This window comes from Diaphorina citri, unplaced genomic scaffold (assembly GCF_000475195.1).
Source record: "Diaphorina citri unplaced genomic scaffold, Diaci psyllid genome assembly version 1.1 scaffold152, whole genome shotgun sequence".
Taxonomy (NCBI): Eukaryota; Metazoa; Arthropoda; class Insecta; order Hemiptera; family Psyllidae; genus Diaphorina; species Diaphorina citri.
Window position 1 is genome coordinate 260246 of NW_007377589.1, and position 20459 is coordinate 280704.

General features: G+C 36.4%; 1 protein-coding gene across 1 annotated transcript in view; it reads left to right on the forward strand.

Annotated features, from left to right (window-relative positions):
- Positions 1–20459, forward strand: part of LOC103505121 (KH domain-containing, RNA-binding, signal transduction-associated protein 3-like) — a 78874-nt gene that overhangs the window by 40932 nt on the left and 17483 nt on the right. Inside the window, exon 3 of the mRNA XM_008469432.3 lies at positions 20073–20185. Coding sequence (XP_008467654.1) covers positions 20073–20185 — 113 coding nt within the window. The remainder of the gene's footprint in view (positions 1–20072; positions 20186–20459) is intronic.

The window sequence follows — 20459 nt, forward strand, 5'->3', positions numbered from 1 at the left end:
TATTATAAAATAGCATAAAATACCTTTCTAGCTTATTACTTTCTATTACCTAAAGCGGTGTTGTGGTCAGTGCGGTGGACTTTGTATTTGGAGGTTGATGGTTCGGAGATTCGGACTCAAAATAATCACAAAATTTATCGAGTTATTCAGGGAACAACATTTGTTACAAGCATACCATTTCCATAACTTTTTCTATTGTCTGCATGGTTTCTTTGGTGTGTCTTTGTTTATTTTTATTTTCTTGATTTATTTTACTATCGTTATCATTTTCATCTTCATAATATTGTGTTATGGTTATGAAACTAAAGGAATAAAGAAAAGAATGTGATATAAATTATTTACATTATTCGTACGCGACATGCTAGATAAAAAAATAAATAGATCTTTATGCTACATACATAAATACGATCAAGGTCCGAGGTACCTTTTTCTTTTCTATTTTCTTCTATCTTCTGTTTGAACTATTAAACTTAATAAAATCCTTTCATGTACTTTAGATTACATCATAAAATTCAAACGAATAAAAAAAGAGGATTTGTAGGGGGAACTTCAGCACCACTTAAGTACTATCCTTTTTTCCTACTACAGAATGTCCTTTTTTTTAAACATGCAAACTGAAAGTTCACTGGGGCCATGTGCTCAAATAGATAGTCAATTTCTAGGGTTCCGGACGGATAGATATTTTCAGTCTCAACTAACAAGAGAAATTGATTTTTAGATCTATTTAAATGAACTTACCTATAAATTAATGAATAGATCTTACAAATAGTCTTGTTCTGAGTCAATCCTTTTGACTCTGAGTTCTGAGTCCATTATTTCTGCTGGCATTCAAACTGCAGTCCTTCAGTTATCCAATGTTTCAGCAACTTTTTTCCGGTCTTCCTTGGCTTCATTAACTTGGACTATGAATAGGTCGTGTACAAAACTTTAATTGCGCAATTTCGCTCTTCAAAAGTTTTCTTAAAAACTATTAAGAATTTAAACCCGACTAGGTAAACTGAAATGAAACTCTACATTGATCTTATTTTCTTAATTAAGAGCATTAAATATTCTTTTTTCCGGAATAAATTTTCCGTTTTTTTTTTTTTTTTTTTTTTTTTTTTTTTTTAAATTTTTTGTCACGGGTTCGTATTCCGCGTGAGGCAGAATATTCGATTTTTTTTTCCTTCTTCTTTGTTTAAAGTGGCAGGATTCTCAAGATTGAGCTCTTCCACCCAACCACTGAAGAGAGAGAGCATTTTAGGTTGAGGTCCACAGTCAAAATAATTCCGTAGTCAAAATAGCCAAATGTAGAGAAATATTTTGTTTCTACGAATTCATGTACTTTTTGTAATTCCAAATCTCAATATTTTATTATTAGTACAATTAAAACTATTAACACAGCTGATGAATTGTCATCTCCTTTTTGTTTATTTATTAAATTAAATTTGAGTAAGTTAGGTATTTATTTCATTTAAGTGGGTATTTATACCATTTGAGTAGATATTAATTTCACTTGGGTATTTATTCTAGTTACATCTTCTTCTACGCCCCCCTAATTGGCCTGTACAAAATGAGCTCTCTTCTAATTACCCTATATCGAATTTTACAAAATCTTCTTCTTCCCCTTTGCGCCATCCTTTTTCGCCCTCTGTCATTTTGCCAACTCCTCTTCCTCCTCCTCCTTCTCCTTCTTCTTCACCATTTCTACTAGTTTGTTCTTTTTCTTACGTTCATTTGCATATCATGTTTCTACCCTTTCTACGGGGTGTATAAGTTTACACTCTTTACTGGGTTATTTCCCCAGATTTAGGGTGTCGGAATGCTATAAGTGTCGAGCTTCCTGATAATTTTATTAGAGTTTTGGAACCCAATCACTAGATTAGGCTTCCGACAACGTAGTTTTTATCGGTCTATGTAGGTATTGGATATACGTTGTTATTTTTGAAAATGTAGAATCACAAACTTCACGATTTTCACTCTGTTTTGAACCCCTTTTTGGACGTGAAAGCGCAAGTGCATTTCAACTTGAGACTGTACATAGCTGATACTGAAAACTTTTTTTCTCGGAAAATTCTGTTTTCCCAAAACATCCCGTATGAACGTTCTCATGTGATTGATTGCACGTATACATACGCTGCTTTCCCTTTACTTGGTAATGTCCCTATGATTAATAAGCAATTACCCACTTCGGAACCTGTAAATTACGATTTTACTCGCAGATACCAACGAGACAAGATAAAAGATGCCATCGAAGTAGCGTAACTTGGGGTTCTTGGTCTCATTGCAGTTCGATTTTGAAGGGTCGCTTCTTAGGCCCCATAGGTCGGTAAAATTTCTTAAATAGGGTTCCTAGCTGGCCACATCAAAAATCTAATGAGCAAATTCCTCTATCTATTGAACAAATTTCAGCCCAAATCAAACAAAAAGTTTGGCAGTTATGCTGGAAAAAAAGCGAAATCGTCGATTTGAAATTTGAAACTTACGTCGTTTGTTCGAAAAGGGAAAAAATCGGCCTTTAAGGGACAATAATGCCCCCAGTTTACCATACCTAATCGTTTACTATACATAATCTAGCCGAAACCAGGTCATTTTCTACAGACATAATGATTTATCCACCTACATCCCTAATTCAACTAGAAATCCACCTGTTTGGAATTAATCATCCTGGATATGGAATAATGGAATTAATTATCCTGATATGAAGATCATGAGCTCTCTCTTTTCCTCCTTTTTCCATCTCCCTCTTTCTTATCTTCTTTCTTCCTTCTTTCTCTCTTCAACCTAAATTTTTCATTAATTTATTATTATTTTCTGTTATTTCTGTTTAAATTAATCAAGGGATTTTTGTAGTGTTGATAATTTTATTAGAGCGTAAAAAAATATATCCATGACATATCAAAATATGTATGTACCTGTTTGAGACCTAAAGTCTAACCAAGACTTTGGACTGGGGGGGTGAAGTTACTTTTCAGCCCTATTTCAGCAGGATAAATAACGTATACTCTATTTCTTTATCTCTCCCTCGACCCTTAGCATCTCATTTCCTTCGATTCTGTGAAAAAAGTTTAATAGACGTTCTTTTTCTTTTTTTGTGTCTTCTTCTTCCTCTTTCCCCTCCTCTTGTTCTTTATCCTTTCTCTCTCTCTCTCTCTCCCCTCTCTCTATGTCCTGTCGATAATGGCGTCATTAGTATTAATGATTTCAACTAATAGGGGGAAAAGCCTCCCCTCTCTCTATGTCCTGTCGATAATGGCGTCATTAGTATTAATGATTTCAACTAATAGGGGGAAAAGCCTATTGTACAATAACCAGGGCCGTTTTCAGGGGGCCCCATCCGCTGCAGGTCCGGACCTATCAAAGGGTATCGTATTTCCGCAAAAGATAGGACCTATGGACACATACATCGGGTAGTGTCCATAGGTCCTATTAGGATGGGAATTAGAGTCGCATACGAAAAAGACCTAAACTCTCATACGAAATCGTGTCCTGTGTATGCAAAGAAATCGTATTACTCCGTACGATAGGAATTTAGGGCCGCATACGAAAAAGACTTTAACCGGCTTAGGGTGGCTGGTCGAGTTTTACCAGTGGATTGTCTCAGGATTGAGTTCAATCCAGGGTTACCCTGGCTATTAAGTACAGGCAAATCCTCGTTTCATCTGAATCCCGAGTTGGTAAACCCCCCAGCTTTACAAAATCGTGTTGCCCCATATGATAGCAAGTAGGGCTGCATACCATTGGGATTCTGAAGTCCTGAAGAGTTTGTGGGGCTAAAGTTTTCCACCCGCGCACATCAGCTGTAAGTTTGCACTAAGAGGCGAAAGATAGAAGAGGAGTAAGAGGAGAAAGGAAGAGAAAGAAGGAGAGAGGGTAGAGAGAGAGAAAGGAAGAAGAATGAGAAGAGAAAGAGGAAGAGAAGAAATGAATGAGTGAGCAATAAATAGATGGAGAGGGAGAGAAAAAGAGGACATAAGGAGAGGGAGAAGTGGGCAGAAAGAGAGAGAGAAACAGAGAGAAGGAAAAAGAAAGAGAAGAAATTAAAGAGCTCAGAAAGAGAGGGAGGGAGAGAGAGGGAGAAAGAAGGGGGAATCAAAGAAGAGTGGAGTTAGGAGGAAATTTGTAATGGAGAAACCGTTTTGCAATAGCTTGGAAAATGTTCCGCTCCCAAGCAGTACACATGGCTTATTCTATTGTATTTACCTAATTCATAACTTCTAATTCCTCATTAAAACAAAACTTCCCTAGTTAGCTTGGAAGTTAGAACGTCCACCTTGTAAGCGCTAGGTCGCGGTTTCGATTCTCGCCCGAGTTCTCATTTATTTATTCTTCTTCCTTTTCTTCCTTTCTACTTTCTTTATTAATAATAATCAAAACAAAAAGAACAACATCTGCAAAAGAAAAGGAAAAAGACTTAAAAGGTACCTACGCACTAATATTAAAGATAGAAAGTTAAAAAGTCACCAGAAGCACCAAGGTACTTTGCTTAATGAAGAAAAATACTTTCATAATATCAAATGTCACCACAGGGTTAGTTTATATCTGTCCGGAAGTACTAAAAACAGAACTCTACATAGAAAAATTTATCCAGCTGCAATATTTCAAACAAAATTTATTCAAGTTGGAAAAAAGTTGAGCGCTCTCAGTTTTGAGTACAGCGATTCCCAAACTGGGGGCCGCGAAGGATTTCCAGGGGGCCGCACGGCCTCTGGTAAAGTTGAGTCACATAAAATATAGTAAAGGGGCCGCGGCGCCTTCACAATTGAAAAAAGGAGCCCGTGTAGAAAAAAAAGTTTGGGAACCTCTAGATGTAGATTTGGGAACCTCTAGATATTTCACTTTCAGGATAGAATAGAATATACCTTGTTTATCCTGCCCGAATAGGATACAAAGATTCATAGGACCTTTTAGTCCTAGGTAATTGTTTTTTTTTTTTTTTTTTTTTTTAAATTTTTTATCATTCTGTGTAAATGATGAAAATTGAATTATTTTTCTCTCTTCCAAGGTAAACTCGTTTTCAAAGTCGTCGTCCCTCAAGCTGTTTATGATTATTTTGATACACCTCTTCTTCAACATTAATTTTCACTCTTGTCTGAAATCTAATTGAAGTCCCTATACATTTCAATTATACGTTGGGAGTAGTGCCCGTTTACATTTCAATTAAACAGAGAGAAAAAGTCCCCACTTCCCTTTTTACTTTTTAAATGATGTTACTTTCCGGACAAAACTCGTGTTCTGTGTTGAAAAATTGAAGCACATTTTTTAGGTGTGAAATTAAAATAGGTGGATATGAAAGATTGTCATAATTTTATAAGATCATTTACATCTTTTATTTTCCACATATCTACGTAAAGACCCAAGGATAAAAAAAGGCATTTATCTGCTTTATTGTTAGAGCTCTACCTAATTTAAAATATATTACTTATCTTAAAGCCAATAAAAAAGAAATCACCCAAGTTTTTCCGCATAAAAAACGAACTTCGAAAAATTTGGTATCGAGGCAGAAAAGTAAGACATTCATGATAGGTACCTGAGTAAAATCTGAGGTAGATAGGTAGCAAATGACGAATTTTAGCAATCGTACGATGAAATATAATGTTATTGTATGTTACGTGTTCAAGCACAAGAGGGAAAGCTAAAAGCATTTGTCAATGAAATCGAAAAGTGTGTCAAAGTCAGTCTAATCAAATTAATGCTCTACTTTGAACAGACAAAGTTACAATAATCGAGTTTCTCACACTACAAAGGGATAGCAAAATGGATTAAAAGAAAAGAAGATTATGAAAGGCATAGCGTAAAATAAAGTCCTGAGCTCAATAAATTGTTCAGAGCTTTTGTTGGTGATATCTTTTCCATCTAGACCAGCACTATAATGTTTATACGAAGCTACTACTAGCTTTCAAGAAGAAAAATTTCTATAGTTTTATTTATTTTTTTACTTTTACACTTTATTGATGTCCGTGAGGGACAAATTAGCTTTTGTAAGAGTGATAAAAACTATTAGAGTTTAAAAATATCGATGTTTTATTCCTAAACAATGCACGAAGGATAAAAGTGTGATAGTTCCAGAAGTAGTCATCAAACATTAATTACTTTCCAGATAGCAATACATAATGCTTTTCGTCTGGTGAGATTATAAAGTCAGCTTTATCAGAAATCTCCGAAAACTTTTACCTCAGTACACTTAAAATCCTCGGTAAACTTAAAAGTTTTCTAAATTATTTTTAAATACCTAGGTAAGTCCTTTTACTTTCCTTTTTAGTATGCTTTCTGAAAAGAAAAGTGAAAGTTTTTCATAATATGTTGTTGAGTAATCTGATCAATAAAATATGTCAAAATAAGTAAAACCCGCTTGATGCTGTCGCATTTACCCCCACACCAAGAGAAACTTCATTTATGTCAAAAGCTCAAAGTTACGCCATGAAGCTTCAGAGCTTTTTCGTGTTGAAAAGTTTGATAGTGAAGAAAAAGGAAAAAAGAAATGATTCATTAAAAGACAGATTAACTTTCTTGAATAAGATTGAATGAAGCAGAATAACAAAGGAGGAAAAAAATGCTTTTTAAGTGCTGCGGGGTACTTGTAAAGAATTCCTGTCTTCTATACCTGCCTGCACTTGTATTCTAAACAACACTTCAGCGAGCTCTCAAGTTTACTTTACTAACTTCAGTAAAAAGTTGACAATTTATTTTGCCCTTTTTCGTCCGTTTTCTGTCACCCATTAACCTTGCGGGGTTAAATTCAGGTCAAGATTCCCTGAAGTATGTCTAAAAACTCACAGCGAAAATGAAGTCCAGGATTAAAAAGAAAAAAAATCTTTATTGTTCAGAAATAAAATACAAATATTCAATTTTGTATGTATCATCTTGCATTCTCAATACTTGAATAAGTTCTCAAATATTGATATCGAATGCCATAAAAAAAGCTCGCGAAAAAAATCTTGAACACTCAGAATAGGTGCAGTTAACACATCCACTAACAAGCTAATAACATTTTCTCATAAAGCAGGTGAAATCGCTACATCATTGATACAAAAATTTCAATTCAGTAAATTTAATAGAAATTGGATCTCAGATATCTTCTTCATTACTCGCAGTGTGAAAGTATGAATGAATTGCCAAGATGGGCACTTGTTATAAACTGGCCATCTTGAATTTTCTCACAACAAAGCGAGTACAATTCTTTTCTTCCCTCTGAAAATTGATAGCTTAATAAATATGTTTTTTTTTTTTTTTTGATAAGAAGAAAACTAGAGTTTTTGAGTACAAAGTTTATTCTTCCTCTCTCTCTCCCTCCCTTCCCCCCCTCTCTCTCTCTCTAACAAAACAAAAAGAAGAAAAAAACTTCCTAACAAATTTCATTACAAGTTTAAAAACTTAACTTCTTCCTGTACAATACATTTCATGTCTACATTTCGTATTTGTTCTTTTATATTGTTTTCCCATATCAAGTAGGTCAATAGTATGCAATTTTGTTTACATCTCATTCGTCTAACAAGAAAATGCTAGACATAACATTAAAGGATTTTGGTGAAGAAGAAAAATCAAAGTTTATAGTGTAAACGTGGCCCAGGCCCCCTCGATAAAATCCTTTTCCTATACCTACGTACTTTGCCATCCTGTAGGAATCAGACTCTCAACCAGGAGGAATTCTGCGAATGCGAAATTGTAATTCTTGACAAACTTTCGGGCGAAAAAGAACTCGAGAAATTGTTACGCTAAGGAAAACAAAAGACGAAAATTTTATCAAGAATTACAATAGGAAACAAAAATACACGCTGGGTCCGTTGTAAATGGATTAAAAATTTTGTTCAACAAAGAATTTGCAATAGCACTTTTTTGTACTGAGAAAAGTTGTACAACTATACGTAGTACGTATAGGTGCAATGAAGGTTTCATTGTATACACTTGAGTACGCATCTCGATGTACTTAATTGAATAAATTAATAAAATATGGCTAATGCTTCTTTATCAAGGGAATGGAGCTAAAGAATAACCCCTGCTAAAGAAATAGCAAAGGTTGAGTGTGAAGGGCATCTACTCGTAAAATTTTTGTAGCCAAAACCAAATGACAGCCAAAACCATTCACCCTAGCTAGGGCTGATTGAGAGGCTGACGAAAAACGCCGACCCTTTCTGAATACGGAATAAGGCGAAGAAAAAGAAGATATCTCAAGTATGAACGCCGTAACCATCTTTACTTTGCGCCATTCAAATCGTTTTCTTCCGGATCGCGAAGGACCATATTATTTTCTGAAGAGGCAAAATACATGCAACTTGCCCATCCGCGAACATGCTCATAACTCGCACTGCACGTCTGCTGAGAAAGTTTGAATTTTGTGCACGTCAAAAGTTACAAGTAACTTCCCGGAGTGACAAGAGCTATAGAACAGGTGACGTAGTAAGTAGGGACGAGGGCTATATACAGGGATGTTCCTGGTGAACCGGGAATTTTATTGAAGAACATAAGTTAAACTTAAAGGGCTATCCCTATGATACCAGTTATACAAAAAGGGATGTCGTCGTAAAACCATCAGGAATAATATCACTGTAGTTCGTGAGAAACCCGGGGTAGACGTGGCTCTGAGACGTTTCTTCTTCCTCTCCTTCTTCTTTCTCTCCTCTTCCTTCTCCTGCTCCTCCTTCTCCTCCTCCTTCTTCCCCCTCTCCCTCTCCTTCTTCTTCTCCCTCTGCTTGTTCTCCTCTTCCTCTCCTCCTCCTTCTTCTTCTCCTTCTCGTCCTTCTTGTTCTTCCTCTCCTTCTTCTACTTCTCCTCCTTCTTCTCCCTCTCCTCCTTCTTCTTCCAGCATTCAAGGTATTACCATCAGCACACACTGTCTGTACACAGGTTAGAAGTACCAGCACACACTGTATGTACACAGGTTAGAAGCCGTCTGATAAAACACCTCGGAGCAATAGGACGACAAACTTTAATTCGAAGTGAAACGGTAAAACATGTCCTCGTTGATAAAACGTTTGGAATCATATCAGCATCTGGGGGTCTTTGAGAGTGGGTTGATACACCTACTTGTTTTTAGAAGTCTCGAGTTACACGTAGTATTTGTAGAAGCTTAACCCATCCTTTAGGGCTGTCCAGCCCCTACACCTAAGCCTCAGATTGGGCTTTTTGTGTATGGAGCTAAGCTGTGGAGTTACACGTAACTTGTATAAGAAGGTTGGTGGTTCGAGTCCAAGTCAAGATTTTATCCAATTGTAAGTCTACTTTATTTCTTTCCTAATTTTAATTGAAGTTCCTTCATAACCGGGGCCACAATTTGAGTTTAAAATTTAAACTCAAGGTAAAATTATTGAACCAAACAATCTGATTCTGATCGTTTGATTTCAAACTTTACATTAATCATATTTAGCCAATCAGATTAAGAAAACTCAAACTGAGTTTAAACTCAGTTTTGTGGTCCCTGGCATAGTTATTCCCGAAGTCTTACATGCCTATGGACCTCTCTTTCTTCTTCTTCTTCTCCTCCTCCTCCTTCTTCTTCTCCTCCTTCTTCTTCTTATCCCTCTGCTTGTTCTCCTCTTCCTCTCCTCCTCCTTCTTCTTCTCCTTCTCGTCCTTCTTGTTCTTCCTCTCCTTCTTCTACTTCTCCTCCTTCTTCTCCCTCTCCTCCTTCTTCTTCCAGCATTCAAGGTATTACCATCAGCACACACTGTCTGTACACAGGTTAGAAGTACCAGCACACACTGTATGTACACAGGTTAGAAGCCGTCTGATAAAACACCTCGGAGCAATAGGACGACAAACTTTAATTCGAAGTGAAACGGTAAAACATGTCCTCGTTGATAAAACGTTTGGAATCATATCAGCATCTGGGGGTCTTTGAGAGTGGGTTGATACACCTACTTGTTTTTAGAAGTCTCGAGTTACACGTAGTATTTGTAGAAGCTTAACCCATCCTTTAGGGCTGTCCAGCCCCTACACCTAAGCCTCAGATTGGGCTTTTTGTGTATGGAGCTAAGCTGTGGAGTTACACGTAACTTGTATAAGAAGGCACGAGAAATGGGAATGTTTCAACGGGCCACTTTGACTTGGTTGTGATCCAGGCCCTGGAAATCTGAAATGTTTCAACGGCCCTGGAAATGTTTCTACGGGCCACTTTGACTTGGTTGTGATCCAGGCCCTGGAAAATGTCTCTCTCTTCGGCCTATCTGATGGGCATTTCGGGCATGCTATGACACAGACAATGGGTCACCTAAAGACGACCAAACTATTTTGACCAGAGTAAATCGATATCGAACCCATATATAAAGAATAAAGTAGTCAAGATAAAGCTTATAATATACCTAGTGTGGGAGTGTTCCAATCGACATCACCTGACCAAATTGTCTACGCTGCTTTACGTCGCAGCTGTTTCATTTTCAACCCATTAAAAAAAAAATCAGAAAAAAACAGAAAAACTAGCAAAGAAACACTCATTAGGAAAATCAGAAAATCTAAACACTTCTTCCTGACGACGCGACGGTGTTCATAAAAGATATCCTTTCCTTTACACAAGAGCGCTGAGGGGAAAACTTTGTGAGATTTGTGACAACTTGGCAAAAGAAAACTGGCAAACAAGAGGGAAAGCAAAGTCGGAAGTGGACCAAAGAGATAAGAAACAAAGGTCAAAAAGGGCAACAGGAAACATGTCGGAAAAAAAGAGTGGAATGAGGAAAGAAGAATAAGAACGGAAAGAGAAAAGAAGAAAAACGTTAGTTAACAGTCAGCCCCCTGGTGTGTTCATATTTATGTTGCAAAACCTTCATGAAACAAATAATTGAAACATGCATAATTTTCGGCTTGAAGGTACCAAAATTCAGGATGATTTTCGCTCTAAAATACCTGGAGAAACCAACGTCTAGCGTCTGTGATATCTCCAAGCACGTGGATCTAAGGGTTGGTGGTTCGAGTCCAAGTCAAGGCAAAACAACATTCGTGACAAGCAGGTATATCAAGTAGGTATTCATACGGACTGAGCACAAATTAAAATTCCTACTCCTTCCAACCTTTGGGAAATAGTTAAAATCGAACCACAAGAACCTTCCTTGCGGTAGCACATTGCCTGGTAAGCAGGAAGGTACGGTTTCGACACTCAAATAAGCGAAATTTCATCCTCATTTGTCTGTGGTCAAATACTCTTATTATTAGAGTTAGGGTTAGGGTAAGAGCACTTTATGTGGTCATGTACTTAGTGGTAACCTTAACAAGTACCTTCCACTCAAAAGTCCATTATTTATTTCGTATTATAATGGTGTTAGCAATTCTGTTCTATCCTCCAGTTTAATATTCTCTCCACGTGAGAAAAGCTGATGAGAAAGATATTTAGAGAAACTTGTACTTTTCTCTATTTTTCATTTGTTTCTCTTTCTCCCTATTTTTCATTTGTTTCTCTTTCTCCCTGCTTTAATCGCTTTTTATACCTCCATTTTTTTTTCTATTCTAATCTATAGCTCTTCTTCTTCTCCTTCGTCATCATCTTCTTCCTCCTCCTCTTCTTCTTCTTCTTCCTCCTCCTCCTCCTCTTCTTTTATTTTTCTACATAATTAGAGTCCCTTACAGAGTAGCAGTCGCCGGTCGTTGATAGCCAGCATGAAAAAAGTCATGTATTAGTGATGATAAGAGAAGTACAGGAGGCTTTTTGTAATGGTGCGATTACGGTGATACTTACAGAATACTACATTACATTGAAATGGGGAATGGGGGTTTTTTCTGACTAAATTCCTGTGTGCAGAGTCCAGTATGTAGGACTATTTAATTGCACCCCTGAATACCAAGTGTGACGTTATTCAGAACATACAGGCCAATGAAATTGAAGTTATTACTAATGAAAGACAATAAACTAATCAAAAATAGCCAATCACATACTATTTGTGACGAATTCACCCCGAAAATCAAACCCACCTATATTTATTTTGCATTTTTTAACCATCGGAAAACTCCCCAAAAGGGTAAACAAATTCGCATATATAAAGGAGATTAATCAGACAGTTTTTTGTTCTGGTTATTTATTAACAAGTAATTAATTGGCTTTTTTATTCTCATGATAGTACAATATTTACATTAATTTCCCCTTCCTCCCCTCTCCTGTCTAATCACGAAGTATACACACCTTTCTGTCGCCATGACAACCAACCCGTTCTCATTTTGAGTCTTTTGTAATTTGAAGCTAACTGACTTTGCTTCAATCTCGCCTTCTCATTCTTCATCTCGGATTATAAATTAGCTTGAATTTGAAAGTAATTTAATCTAACTTAACCCGTTGAAATCGGATGCCTCGGGAACATCGCTGACGACACCTTTTTTAGTCCGTCCTTCCTTTATTATTACTAATAATAAAAGGTATAGTGGACGGACTATTGTATTCGCTTCGGTGTCTGTCTGTCTACATGGTTAGAAAAATAAAAATCCATGTGTAGGTACCTACCTATGCCTTTTTACTTTCTATTACTACAGTAGGTATAGCGGAGCTATACTAGTAATGAAAGTATTGCAATCGGTCCAAATTTTCAAAATCGGGAAAATACACAGCCTATCAGCCAATTAAAGAACACAAAATAATTTAAAAGTCCAAGAGGCTTTCTTGAATCTCTTGGGACTTATTATTTTTGTAAAAATGGTGGCGAGTACCTAATTAACCCCAGTAGAAATAGCCGTCATAATATCTTTCTCCTGAAACAAGTTTCTTCCTCCTGTTTTTTTAAAACATTTTACGATCGCATTATTAGCCATTATTATGGAAAAAAAAAATGCCTGCCTCGTCTTCTTTAAGCGAAAAAAAAATGCCTGCCTCGTCTTTTTTAAGCGGAAAATGTTCGACAAAATGCTACACAGCGTACAGTTCCATTTGAAGAAACAAAAATGTAATAAAAAGGTTACTCGTCAGCAGGTATCCCTCCGCCTCGCTTTCAGCTAAATGCGTTTTTCTCTCTCGAGTATCTCCATTCCTATTTACATCTCTCCCGCTCCCTATTCTTCCCTAAGCGTACAGTTCCATTTGAAGAAACAAAAATGTAATAAAAAGGTTACTCGTCAGCAGGTACCCCTCCGCCTCGCTTTCAGCTAAATGCGTTTTTCTCTCTCGAGTATCTCCATTCCTATTTACATCTCTCCCGCTCCCTATTCTTCCCTTTTACCTGCTCCTATTCCTCTAACCTTCCTCCCTCTCTTTGTTTTCATCGTTATAAAAAGAGAACAATATTTGACTTGATATGAGATATTGCGAATAAATCACTGTCTGGATGATACAACAGGGGGATAACAGGGGTACAACGGGGGTAAAACAGGGGTATAACGGGGGTAAAACAGGGGTACAATGGGAGTAAAACGGGGATACAACGGGGGTAAAACAGGGATATAACAGGGGCGGTCACGTACCTACAAAGTCGTTTGGTTAATTCTCTCTTCTTCTCATTGTTGTCCTCTTTTCTATCATGTCTTTTTCGTACCTTTTGTTCGAGAAAATTTCACTTAGCTCGCTCTCTGTTCTGTTTACGACTAAACCTACTCCTGAAATGTGATTTATTAGAGGGAGATTTTGTGGGGTAAAGGGACTTTTTAGCGTCTAGTCCTGGTGGGTGGGATCTGTTGTTTGTTACAGTACTGTTTTGTTTATTTTGGGACCGTCAGTACTTTTCTTCGTGCTCATGTATGTTTTTGAACCTTTTTATGCTATTTTTTACTGTGGTTATGTTTAAAACCCAGGTAACTACAGTATTTGACTGAGAAGAAATTGGCACATCCACCAATAACATCTCATATTAATGGTGAAACTGACATATCCACCAACAACATGTCATAACAATGGTGAAACCGATACATCCACCAACAACATCTCATAACAATGGTGAAACGGACACATCCACCAATTAAGAAATTTCCAGAGGTACCGTTTGAAAATTTCGGGGTAGGTATTCCAAAATACTGAAACCATTTTCTGATCATAAAGCGAAAATTCCATGTAAAGTCCCCTGAATTCTACGGCGTAACAAGAAAGTTAAAACTCAACATTGTGAGGTAAACCTAGGTATTTCCTACTTATAAATGAAGCACAGGTATTACTGGTTAGATGTTATAAGAGCCAAGTAAGGGGAAAACTGGAAACATTTCATGCAAAGGTCGCGTTTGATACTAATTGTTTCAAACACATACAACGATTGTTATAACGATAGAACGGATAATATATGCAACTAAATGAGAAGCACCCTTCAGATATACTTGAGTTTCTCTATACAATGTTAATGTTGCTCCACTTGAGTAAGTATGTAATTGGTATGCAACTAAATGAGAAGCACCCTTCAGATACACTTGAGTTTCTCTATACAATGTTAATGTTGCTCCACTTGAGTAAGGATGTAATTGTTTGCCTTTATGGTACAAGTAGGACGTGGATAATATACCGTTCACATGTGACATCCAGGTACTTGTACGTATATTGTATATATCTATTGTAATTTTGTAATTGAAAATGCGTATGATATGTAATTGTTTGCCTTTATGGTACAAGTAGGACGTAGATAATATACCGTTCACATGTGACATCCAGGTACTTGTACGTATATTGTATATATCTATTGTAATTTTGTAATTGAAAATGCGTATGACTTTGCAACCATGGCATAGTTGTAAAACAACTCGAATTCTCAACAGTTTTTATAAAACAACTTCAATAGTGGAGTATTTAGAATGGTGGCCTCCGAACCTGGAGGTTGGTGGTTCGAGTCCAAGTCAAGATTTTATCCAATTATATAAGTCTACTTTATTTCTTTCCTAATTTTAATTGAAGTTCCTTCATAACCGGGGTCACAATTTGAGTTTAAAATTTAAACTCAAGGTAAAATTATTGAACCAAACAATCTGATTCTGATCTTTTGATTTCAAACTTTACATTAATCATATTTAGCCTATCAGATTAAGAAAACTCAAACTGAGTTTAAACTCAGTTTTGTGGTCCCTGGCATAGTTATTTCCGACTTTGAAGTCTCCTATGGACCAAATTTAGGATGTTTTTCAAGTCTCTTGTGTCAGCGCAGAAGTCAGTAATTTCATGAGTTGCAGGTTGCATACCCCGGGAAAATCAGCCAGCACCCGGGACTCCTGTTACAATGTTAATTAGAGTTCCTTTCATTTTCACCCGTAATTAAATTAATTTTCTCTTTGTGTATCTTGTACATTTATCTATATTATAGGTATTGCTCTCTTCCTTTTTTTTTTTACAAATGAATCAAAATGGAAAATTGATCAATACTTTTTTGTATGTAGTAGATTGACTTTTTCCCTTATTCTCCTTTTTTCCATTATTACTATTTTTTCCATTATACATATGTACCTATAATTATTATTTTTCATTCTTATCATTACTTTTCAATTTCAACCCTAACTCTCTTCCAGAATTTTTTCAAACTACAACAGTAGGTATTCCATTTTGTTGTTTGTGTTTTATTATTGTTTATTTTTTAAGAGCACCTGAGTTTATTCTTGTATTTTTCTCCTTTTTTTCTACTCTGACTCTTGACTGTAAAGTATTCATATTTTATTACGAAAGATTACGCGTGTTCTCTTTAGGTGCGTATTGGAGAAACCAATATTTTTTATTCGAATAAAACGTCTTGAAAATATTGTTTTTTTCTGGATTTTAATGTGAATTTTGTTGTATCTTTTTCTCGTCATCGCATCGCCCTATTCTAATGAGCTTGTTTGATTTAAGAGGACCAAAAATGGTAGAAATAACTTGGATAAATAATTAATTATTCAGATAGTAGATACCTAACTTAACAGTCCATTTTGAAAGGCTTTAATATGACCATTACTTTTAAAATCGATCCTTCTTTATTTTATACGAGAAATTTAAGAAAAAAGTCGATATATTAGAGCAACCATATCTTTACCTCTCATTTGTTTCAACAAGGCTTAATAAGTTCACTGTAGAGCACAATAGCTCTTTTTTTATGAAGTTATATCTACTTTTACGAGGAGGTACTTTATACCTTTAGTAGCTCAAATTTAATGGCTTTCAGACCATAAAGCTATTTTCTGTAGGGGTTTGTCAGTTTTAATTGGCGCTTCCTGCGTTTAGTGTTTACATTCAGGTCTCGTAATGAATTATTAATTAAAGAAATATCTCTTTTCATTTTCCTTCGCTTTCTTAAGGTTTCTTTTCTTAACGTTTATCCAGTCTTCAGTTAATTCTTTTTACCTACTTTTTTTAATCTCTTGGGATGATAGGTTTAGTAGGCCCAAAGATTAATTAATACCCAAGATACAACATTTAGAATTCTTTTCTGGTTATAAATATGGTGGAAGAAGTAGATCCTGAACCTAGTGCCGAGTGCCGGGGTTGAACTTAAAAAAAATATCCTTTTCTGTATTGGTCTCTCAGACGCGAGACGGTCTGACAGACCTTGAGTCTCAAGCTTTTTCCGTCACACACACATTCAGACTGTCTGAAAGACCTGGGTCTGATGGTCTGAGCTTGAGTGGCAGGCATTAAATGTTTTGGTTAAAAATGAACAAGGAGTGAGATGAAGGAAGTTTCCAAGCTGCAAATCCCAACACCTGGCTTCAGAATCTTCAGGTACAGCAGTGTTTAGGTTGAACACGAAATCTTCTAATCCCTTGTATACAATTCAGGAGCTTCAGGGATGCCTCAGTTTAAGCTCCCGGGGTATTAATCACTTTAGAAAATCTGATAAAATATTCAGTTTCAATTCGACAGGAAAAAATAAACTTCAAGATTTAGGGAAAAGCTTTTTTTTTATTTAGAAAATAAATATACATAATATTATCTAGGTATACAAAGTATACATATAAAAAAGGAAAACTTAGATGTATCCCTGAAATAACCCTGCGTAAAAATATCTTCCGAATCAAATATTAATACGATAGATAAGAAGTTACCAACCGTATAAGAAGTTAAGAAGTCCGTATCTTTGTTTATGTTTTTTACTTTGAAAGAAATGGGACTCTTAAATAAATAGAAAACTAGATACTTGGGTACGTAAAAAAAACCTTTGATGTATTAAGGGTAATAAAGATTCAAGTAACAAACTTTCTCATAATTAACGCTTTTGATCTAGATTACCGGGTAGTTTTTTTTTTTTCTTTTTTCTTTTTCTAAGGGCGCGTCTACACTTGCAGTCGATCGATATTGATCGAAACCGACTGCAACCCAAAAAAGTAGTAACATTAAAGGATTTTGGTGAAATAGAAAAATCAAAGTTTATAGTGCAAACGTGGCCCAGGCCCCCTCGATAAAATCCTTTTCCTATACCTACATACTTTACCATCCTGTAGGAATCAGACTCTCAACCAGGAGGAATTCTGCGAATGCGAAATTGTAATTCTTGACAAACTTTCGGGCGAAAAAGAACAGATAGTAATAGTAAAGGCACCTAACACTGGCAAAGTGTTAAGTGCCGTTCTTGTTGGGACACAGCTTAGGTAATACTGCCACAGATCGCTACTCATTTACTTTTTGTATAAACGAATGAATTTAGGAAGCCTCAGCAGATAAGGACAATAGAAAGGTGCCAAACGAAGTTCATAGCAAATGCTTTTGCACTCAAGGACACGAAATGTTTAAAACCACGTCAAATGCATGTGTGTTTCCTATGCGTTATGGAATCTCTATTGTTTCTCAAAGCAAATTTCTATGCACTCATGTGGGTAGAAATCTTGTTAAAATGCTGGGAATGAAAAATGTCGGGAAGAATCAAACCTCCGAAATGATTTCCATTTTGCTCTTATAGGGTGGTCTAAATGGCCTTTACAGGGTGTAACATCAAAGGCCAAACGATACCTATTAGGTTTTACATCGTATTTTTTTTTTTTTTTTTTTTTTTTTTTTGGAGCTGAGTGTTGTACAATGTACAATTGAACATGTACAGTTGTACACTAACGAGCAAAGAAAAAAAATCGCTGCAGATTAACTTCAGAACTTTTTTAATGTCGACCATTTTACCATTGAAAATCGAGCCAACTGGAGAACCAAAAACAGGATAGGTATATAAGACAGCAATATGGGCTTTTTTGGATTCCACAAAACATTAAAAAATATTGTAAAAAAAAAAAAAAAAAAAAAAAAAGGGAAAAAAACTTTTTCTTCCGCTGGGGGGTGTACTAAACCATAGGATATGAAAGATAGCCCCCATTGTCATCTGAAATCTGAATCGGTTTCATTTTCGAAAGGAAAATACAACTACACCTCTCGTACTATTGACTTGTGGTAAATGTCGATGAGTGAAAAGATGATTGTATTGGGTTTATCAGGGATAGCTAAAAAATTTCATTCACAAGTGTTAATGATCATGATGCTTGTTTTGTATGAACTTCTGTTATTTATCTAAGGATTCTAAGGTACCTATTCGTATTCGTATCTTATCAATCGAGGAAACATAGATCTACCTATTTCTGACAAGCTTTATTGCTTTACGGTGAAATTCCTTTTCAATGTTCCCTTCCTTGGTTATCGGAAAGAAATCTTTTCTGAATTTCAAGAAAAGGGGTATTCTTTGTTCTTGTCACTGAACATTTTGACCTACTTAGGGCTTCCTAATGACGCCTCCAATTTTGACAAATTACCATCTCGCTCTTTCTCTGTCATAGCTATTTTTGTATGGCAGAGAAATAGAATCGTGGCTAGGTGGAATTCTCTTTTAACGACAGGTATTTGTGTCTTTATTGACATTTCGGGGTAGACGTGGCTCTGAGACGTTTCTTCTTCCTCTCCTTCTTCTTTCTCTCCTCTTCCTTCTCCTGCTCCTCCTTCTCCTCCTCCTTCTTCCCCCTCTCCCTCTCCTTCTTCTTCTCCCTCTGCTTGTTCTCCTCTTCCTCTCCTCCTCCTTCTTCTTCTGTTCATCAGGGATAGCTAAAAAATTTCATTCACAAGTGTTAATGATCATGATGCTTGTTTTGTATGAACTTCTGTTATTTAACTAAGGATTCTAAGGTACCTTCGTATTCGTATTTTATCAATCGAGGAAACATAGACCTATCTATTTTTGACAAGCTTTATTGCTTTACGGTGAAATTCCTTTTCAATGTTCCCTTCCTTGGTTATCGGAAAGAAATCTTTTCTGAATTTCAAGAAAAGGGGTATTCTTTGTTCTTGTCAGTGAACATTTTGACCTACTTAGGGCTTCCTAATGACGCCTCCAATTTTGACAAATTACCATCTCGCTCTTTCTCTACCATATATAGCTATTTTTGTATGGCAGAGAAATAGAATCGTGGCTAGGTGGAATTCTCTTTTAACGACAGGTATTTGTGTCTTTATTGACATTTTCATTCGTCTCTCGTCCTGTCGGAAGTTTGGGACACCCTGAGCCTCAGGGCCGTATTTAAGGGGGGGGGCAAGGGGGCCTTTCGCTCCCTAATTTTTCTCCTTTTCAGCTTAATTTTCCTCCTTTACTGTAAGCCAGACTCTGAAATTTTTGAGCATCCCCCTTGGTAGATCACTGTTTGAATCCCCCCCCTCGACAAAATCGTGGGTACGGCCCTGTCCTGAGGGTCTGTAGACATGCAGGAGTAACCTAATGTTCTTATGAGCACTCAAAAAAGCTTGTATTTTTTGTTGGAAATGCTTTTTTTCCTATGAATTATTGTTTGACTGTACCCTGGTACAACCAGGCACAACTTTTCATAGTAAACTTTTAGATTTTTTTTAGTATTATTTTCAAGCTACTTTGTTTTTTTGACACGCAATTTTGTTTGGAAAGTATCAGTTTTCACATTCTGGATACTTCTTTTTCCAGTTCCTTGAAAAGTAATTTGCGAGGCACCATGTTTAATGGGGTTTTTTGAAGTAGATTGCTGGGACTAAACCAAAGTGAACAGATGATCTTCACAAGCGAAATATACCTGTTAAAGCGAAATATACCTGTTATCCAATTTGCTCCTCAATACATAAAAAGTCCAATCTGAGGTTTAGGTGTACGGGCATGTGATGGCATGTGATGTGTTCCAATCCCAAGGCCCCTCGGCCCCCCTATATTTCTTCAGGGCAAACAGCCCTAATTGATGGGTTAAGCTTCTACGAATCTACTATTATTGAAACTACATATTAAACATATTTATACTTTTGTCATTTTTTGTTCTTTGTTCCAGACGGCAAAATGAAACATCAGGAACCCCACGGGAGGAAAATGGTTGACATAACTCGAGATAAACCCATCAAAGTAACCATCAGAGTTATCGTACCAGTTAGAGATCATCCCAAGGTAAGAATACTATCATTCATACCGAGACCATGAAATAAACATAGGTAGCATGGTGAAATTAATGAAATTATTGCCTACCTTCTGCTCGTATTCGTAAACAACAAGCCCATTTTGAGGCTCAGTTTACGGGCAAACAGCCCTAAAAGATGGGTTAAGCTTGTACGGATCTACCTATTGCACTACTAATAGCTTGAGACTTTAGGAAGGCTTTTGGACAGGGATGTTCCTGGTGAACCGGGAATTTTATTGAAGAACATAAGTTAAACTTAAAGGG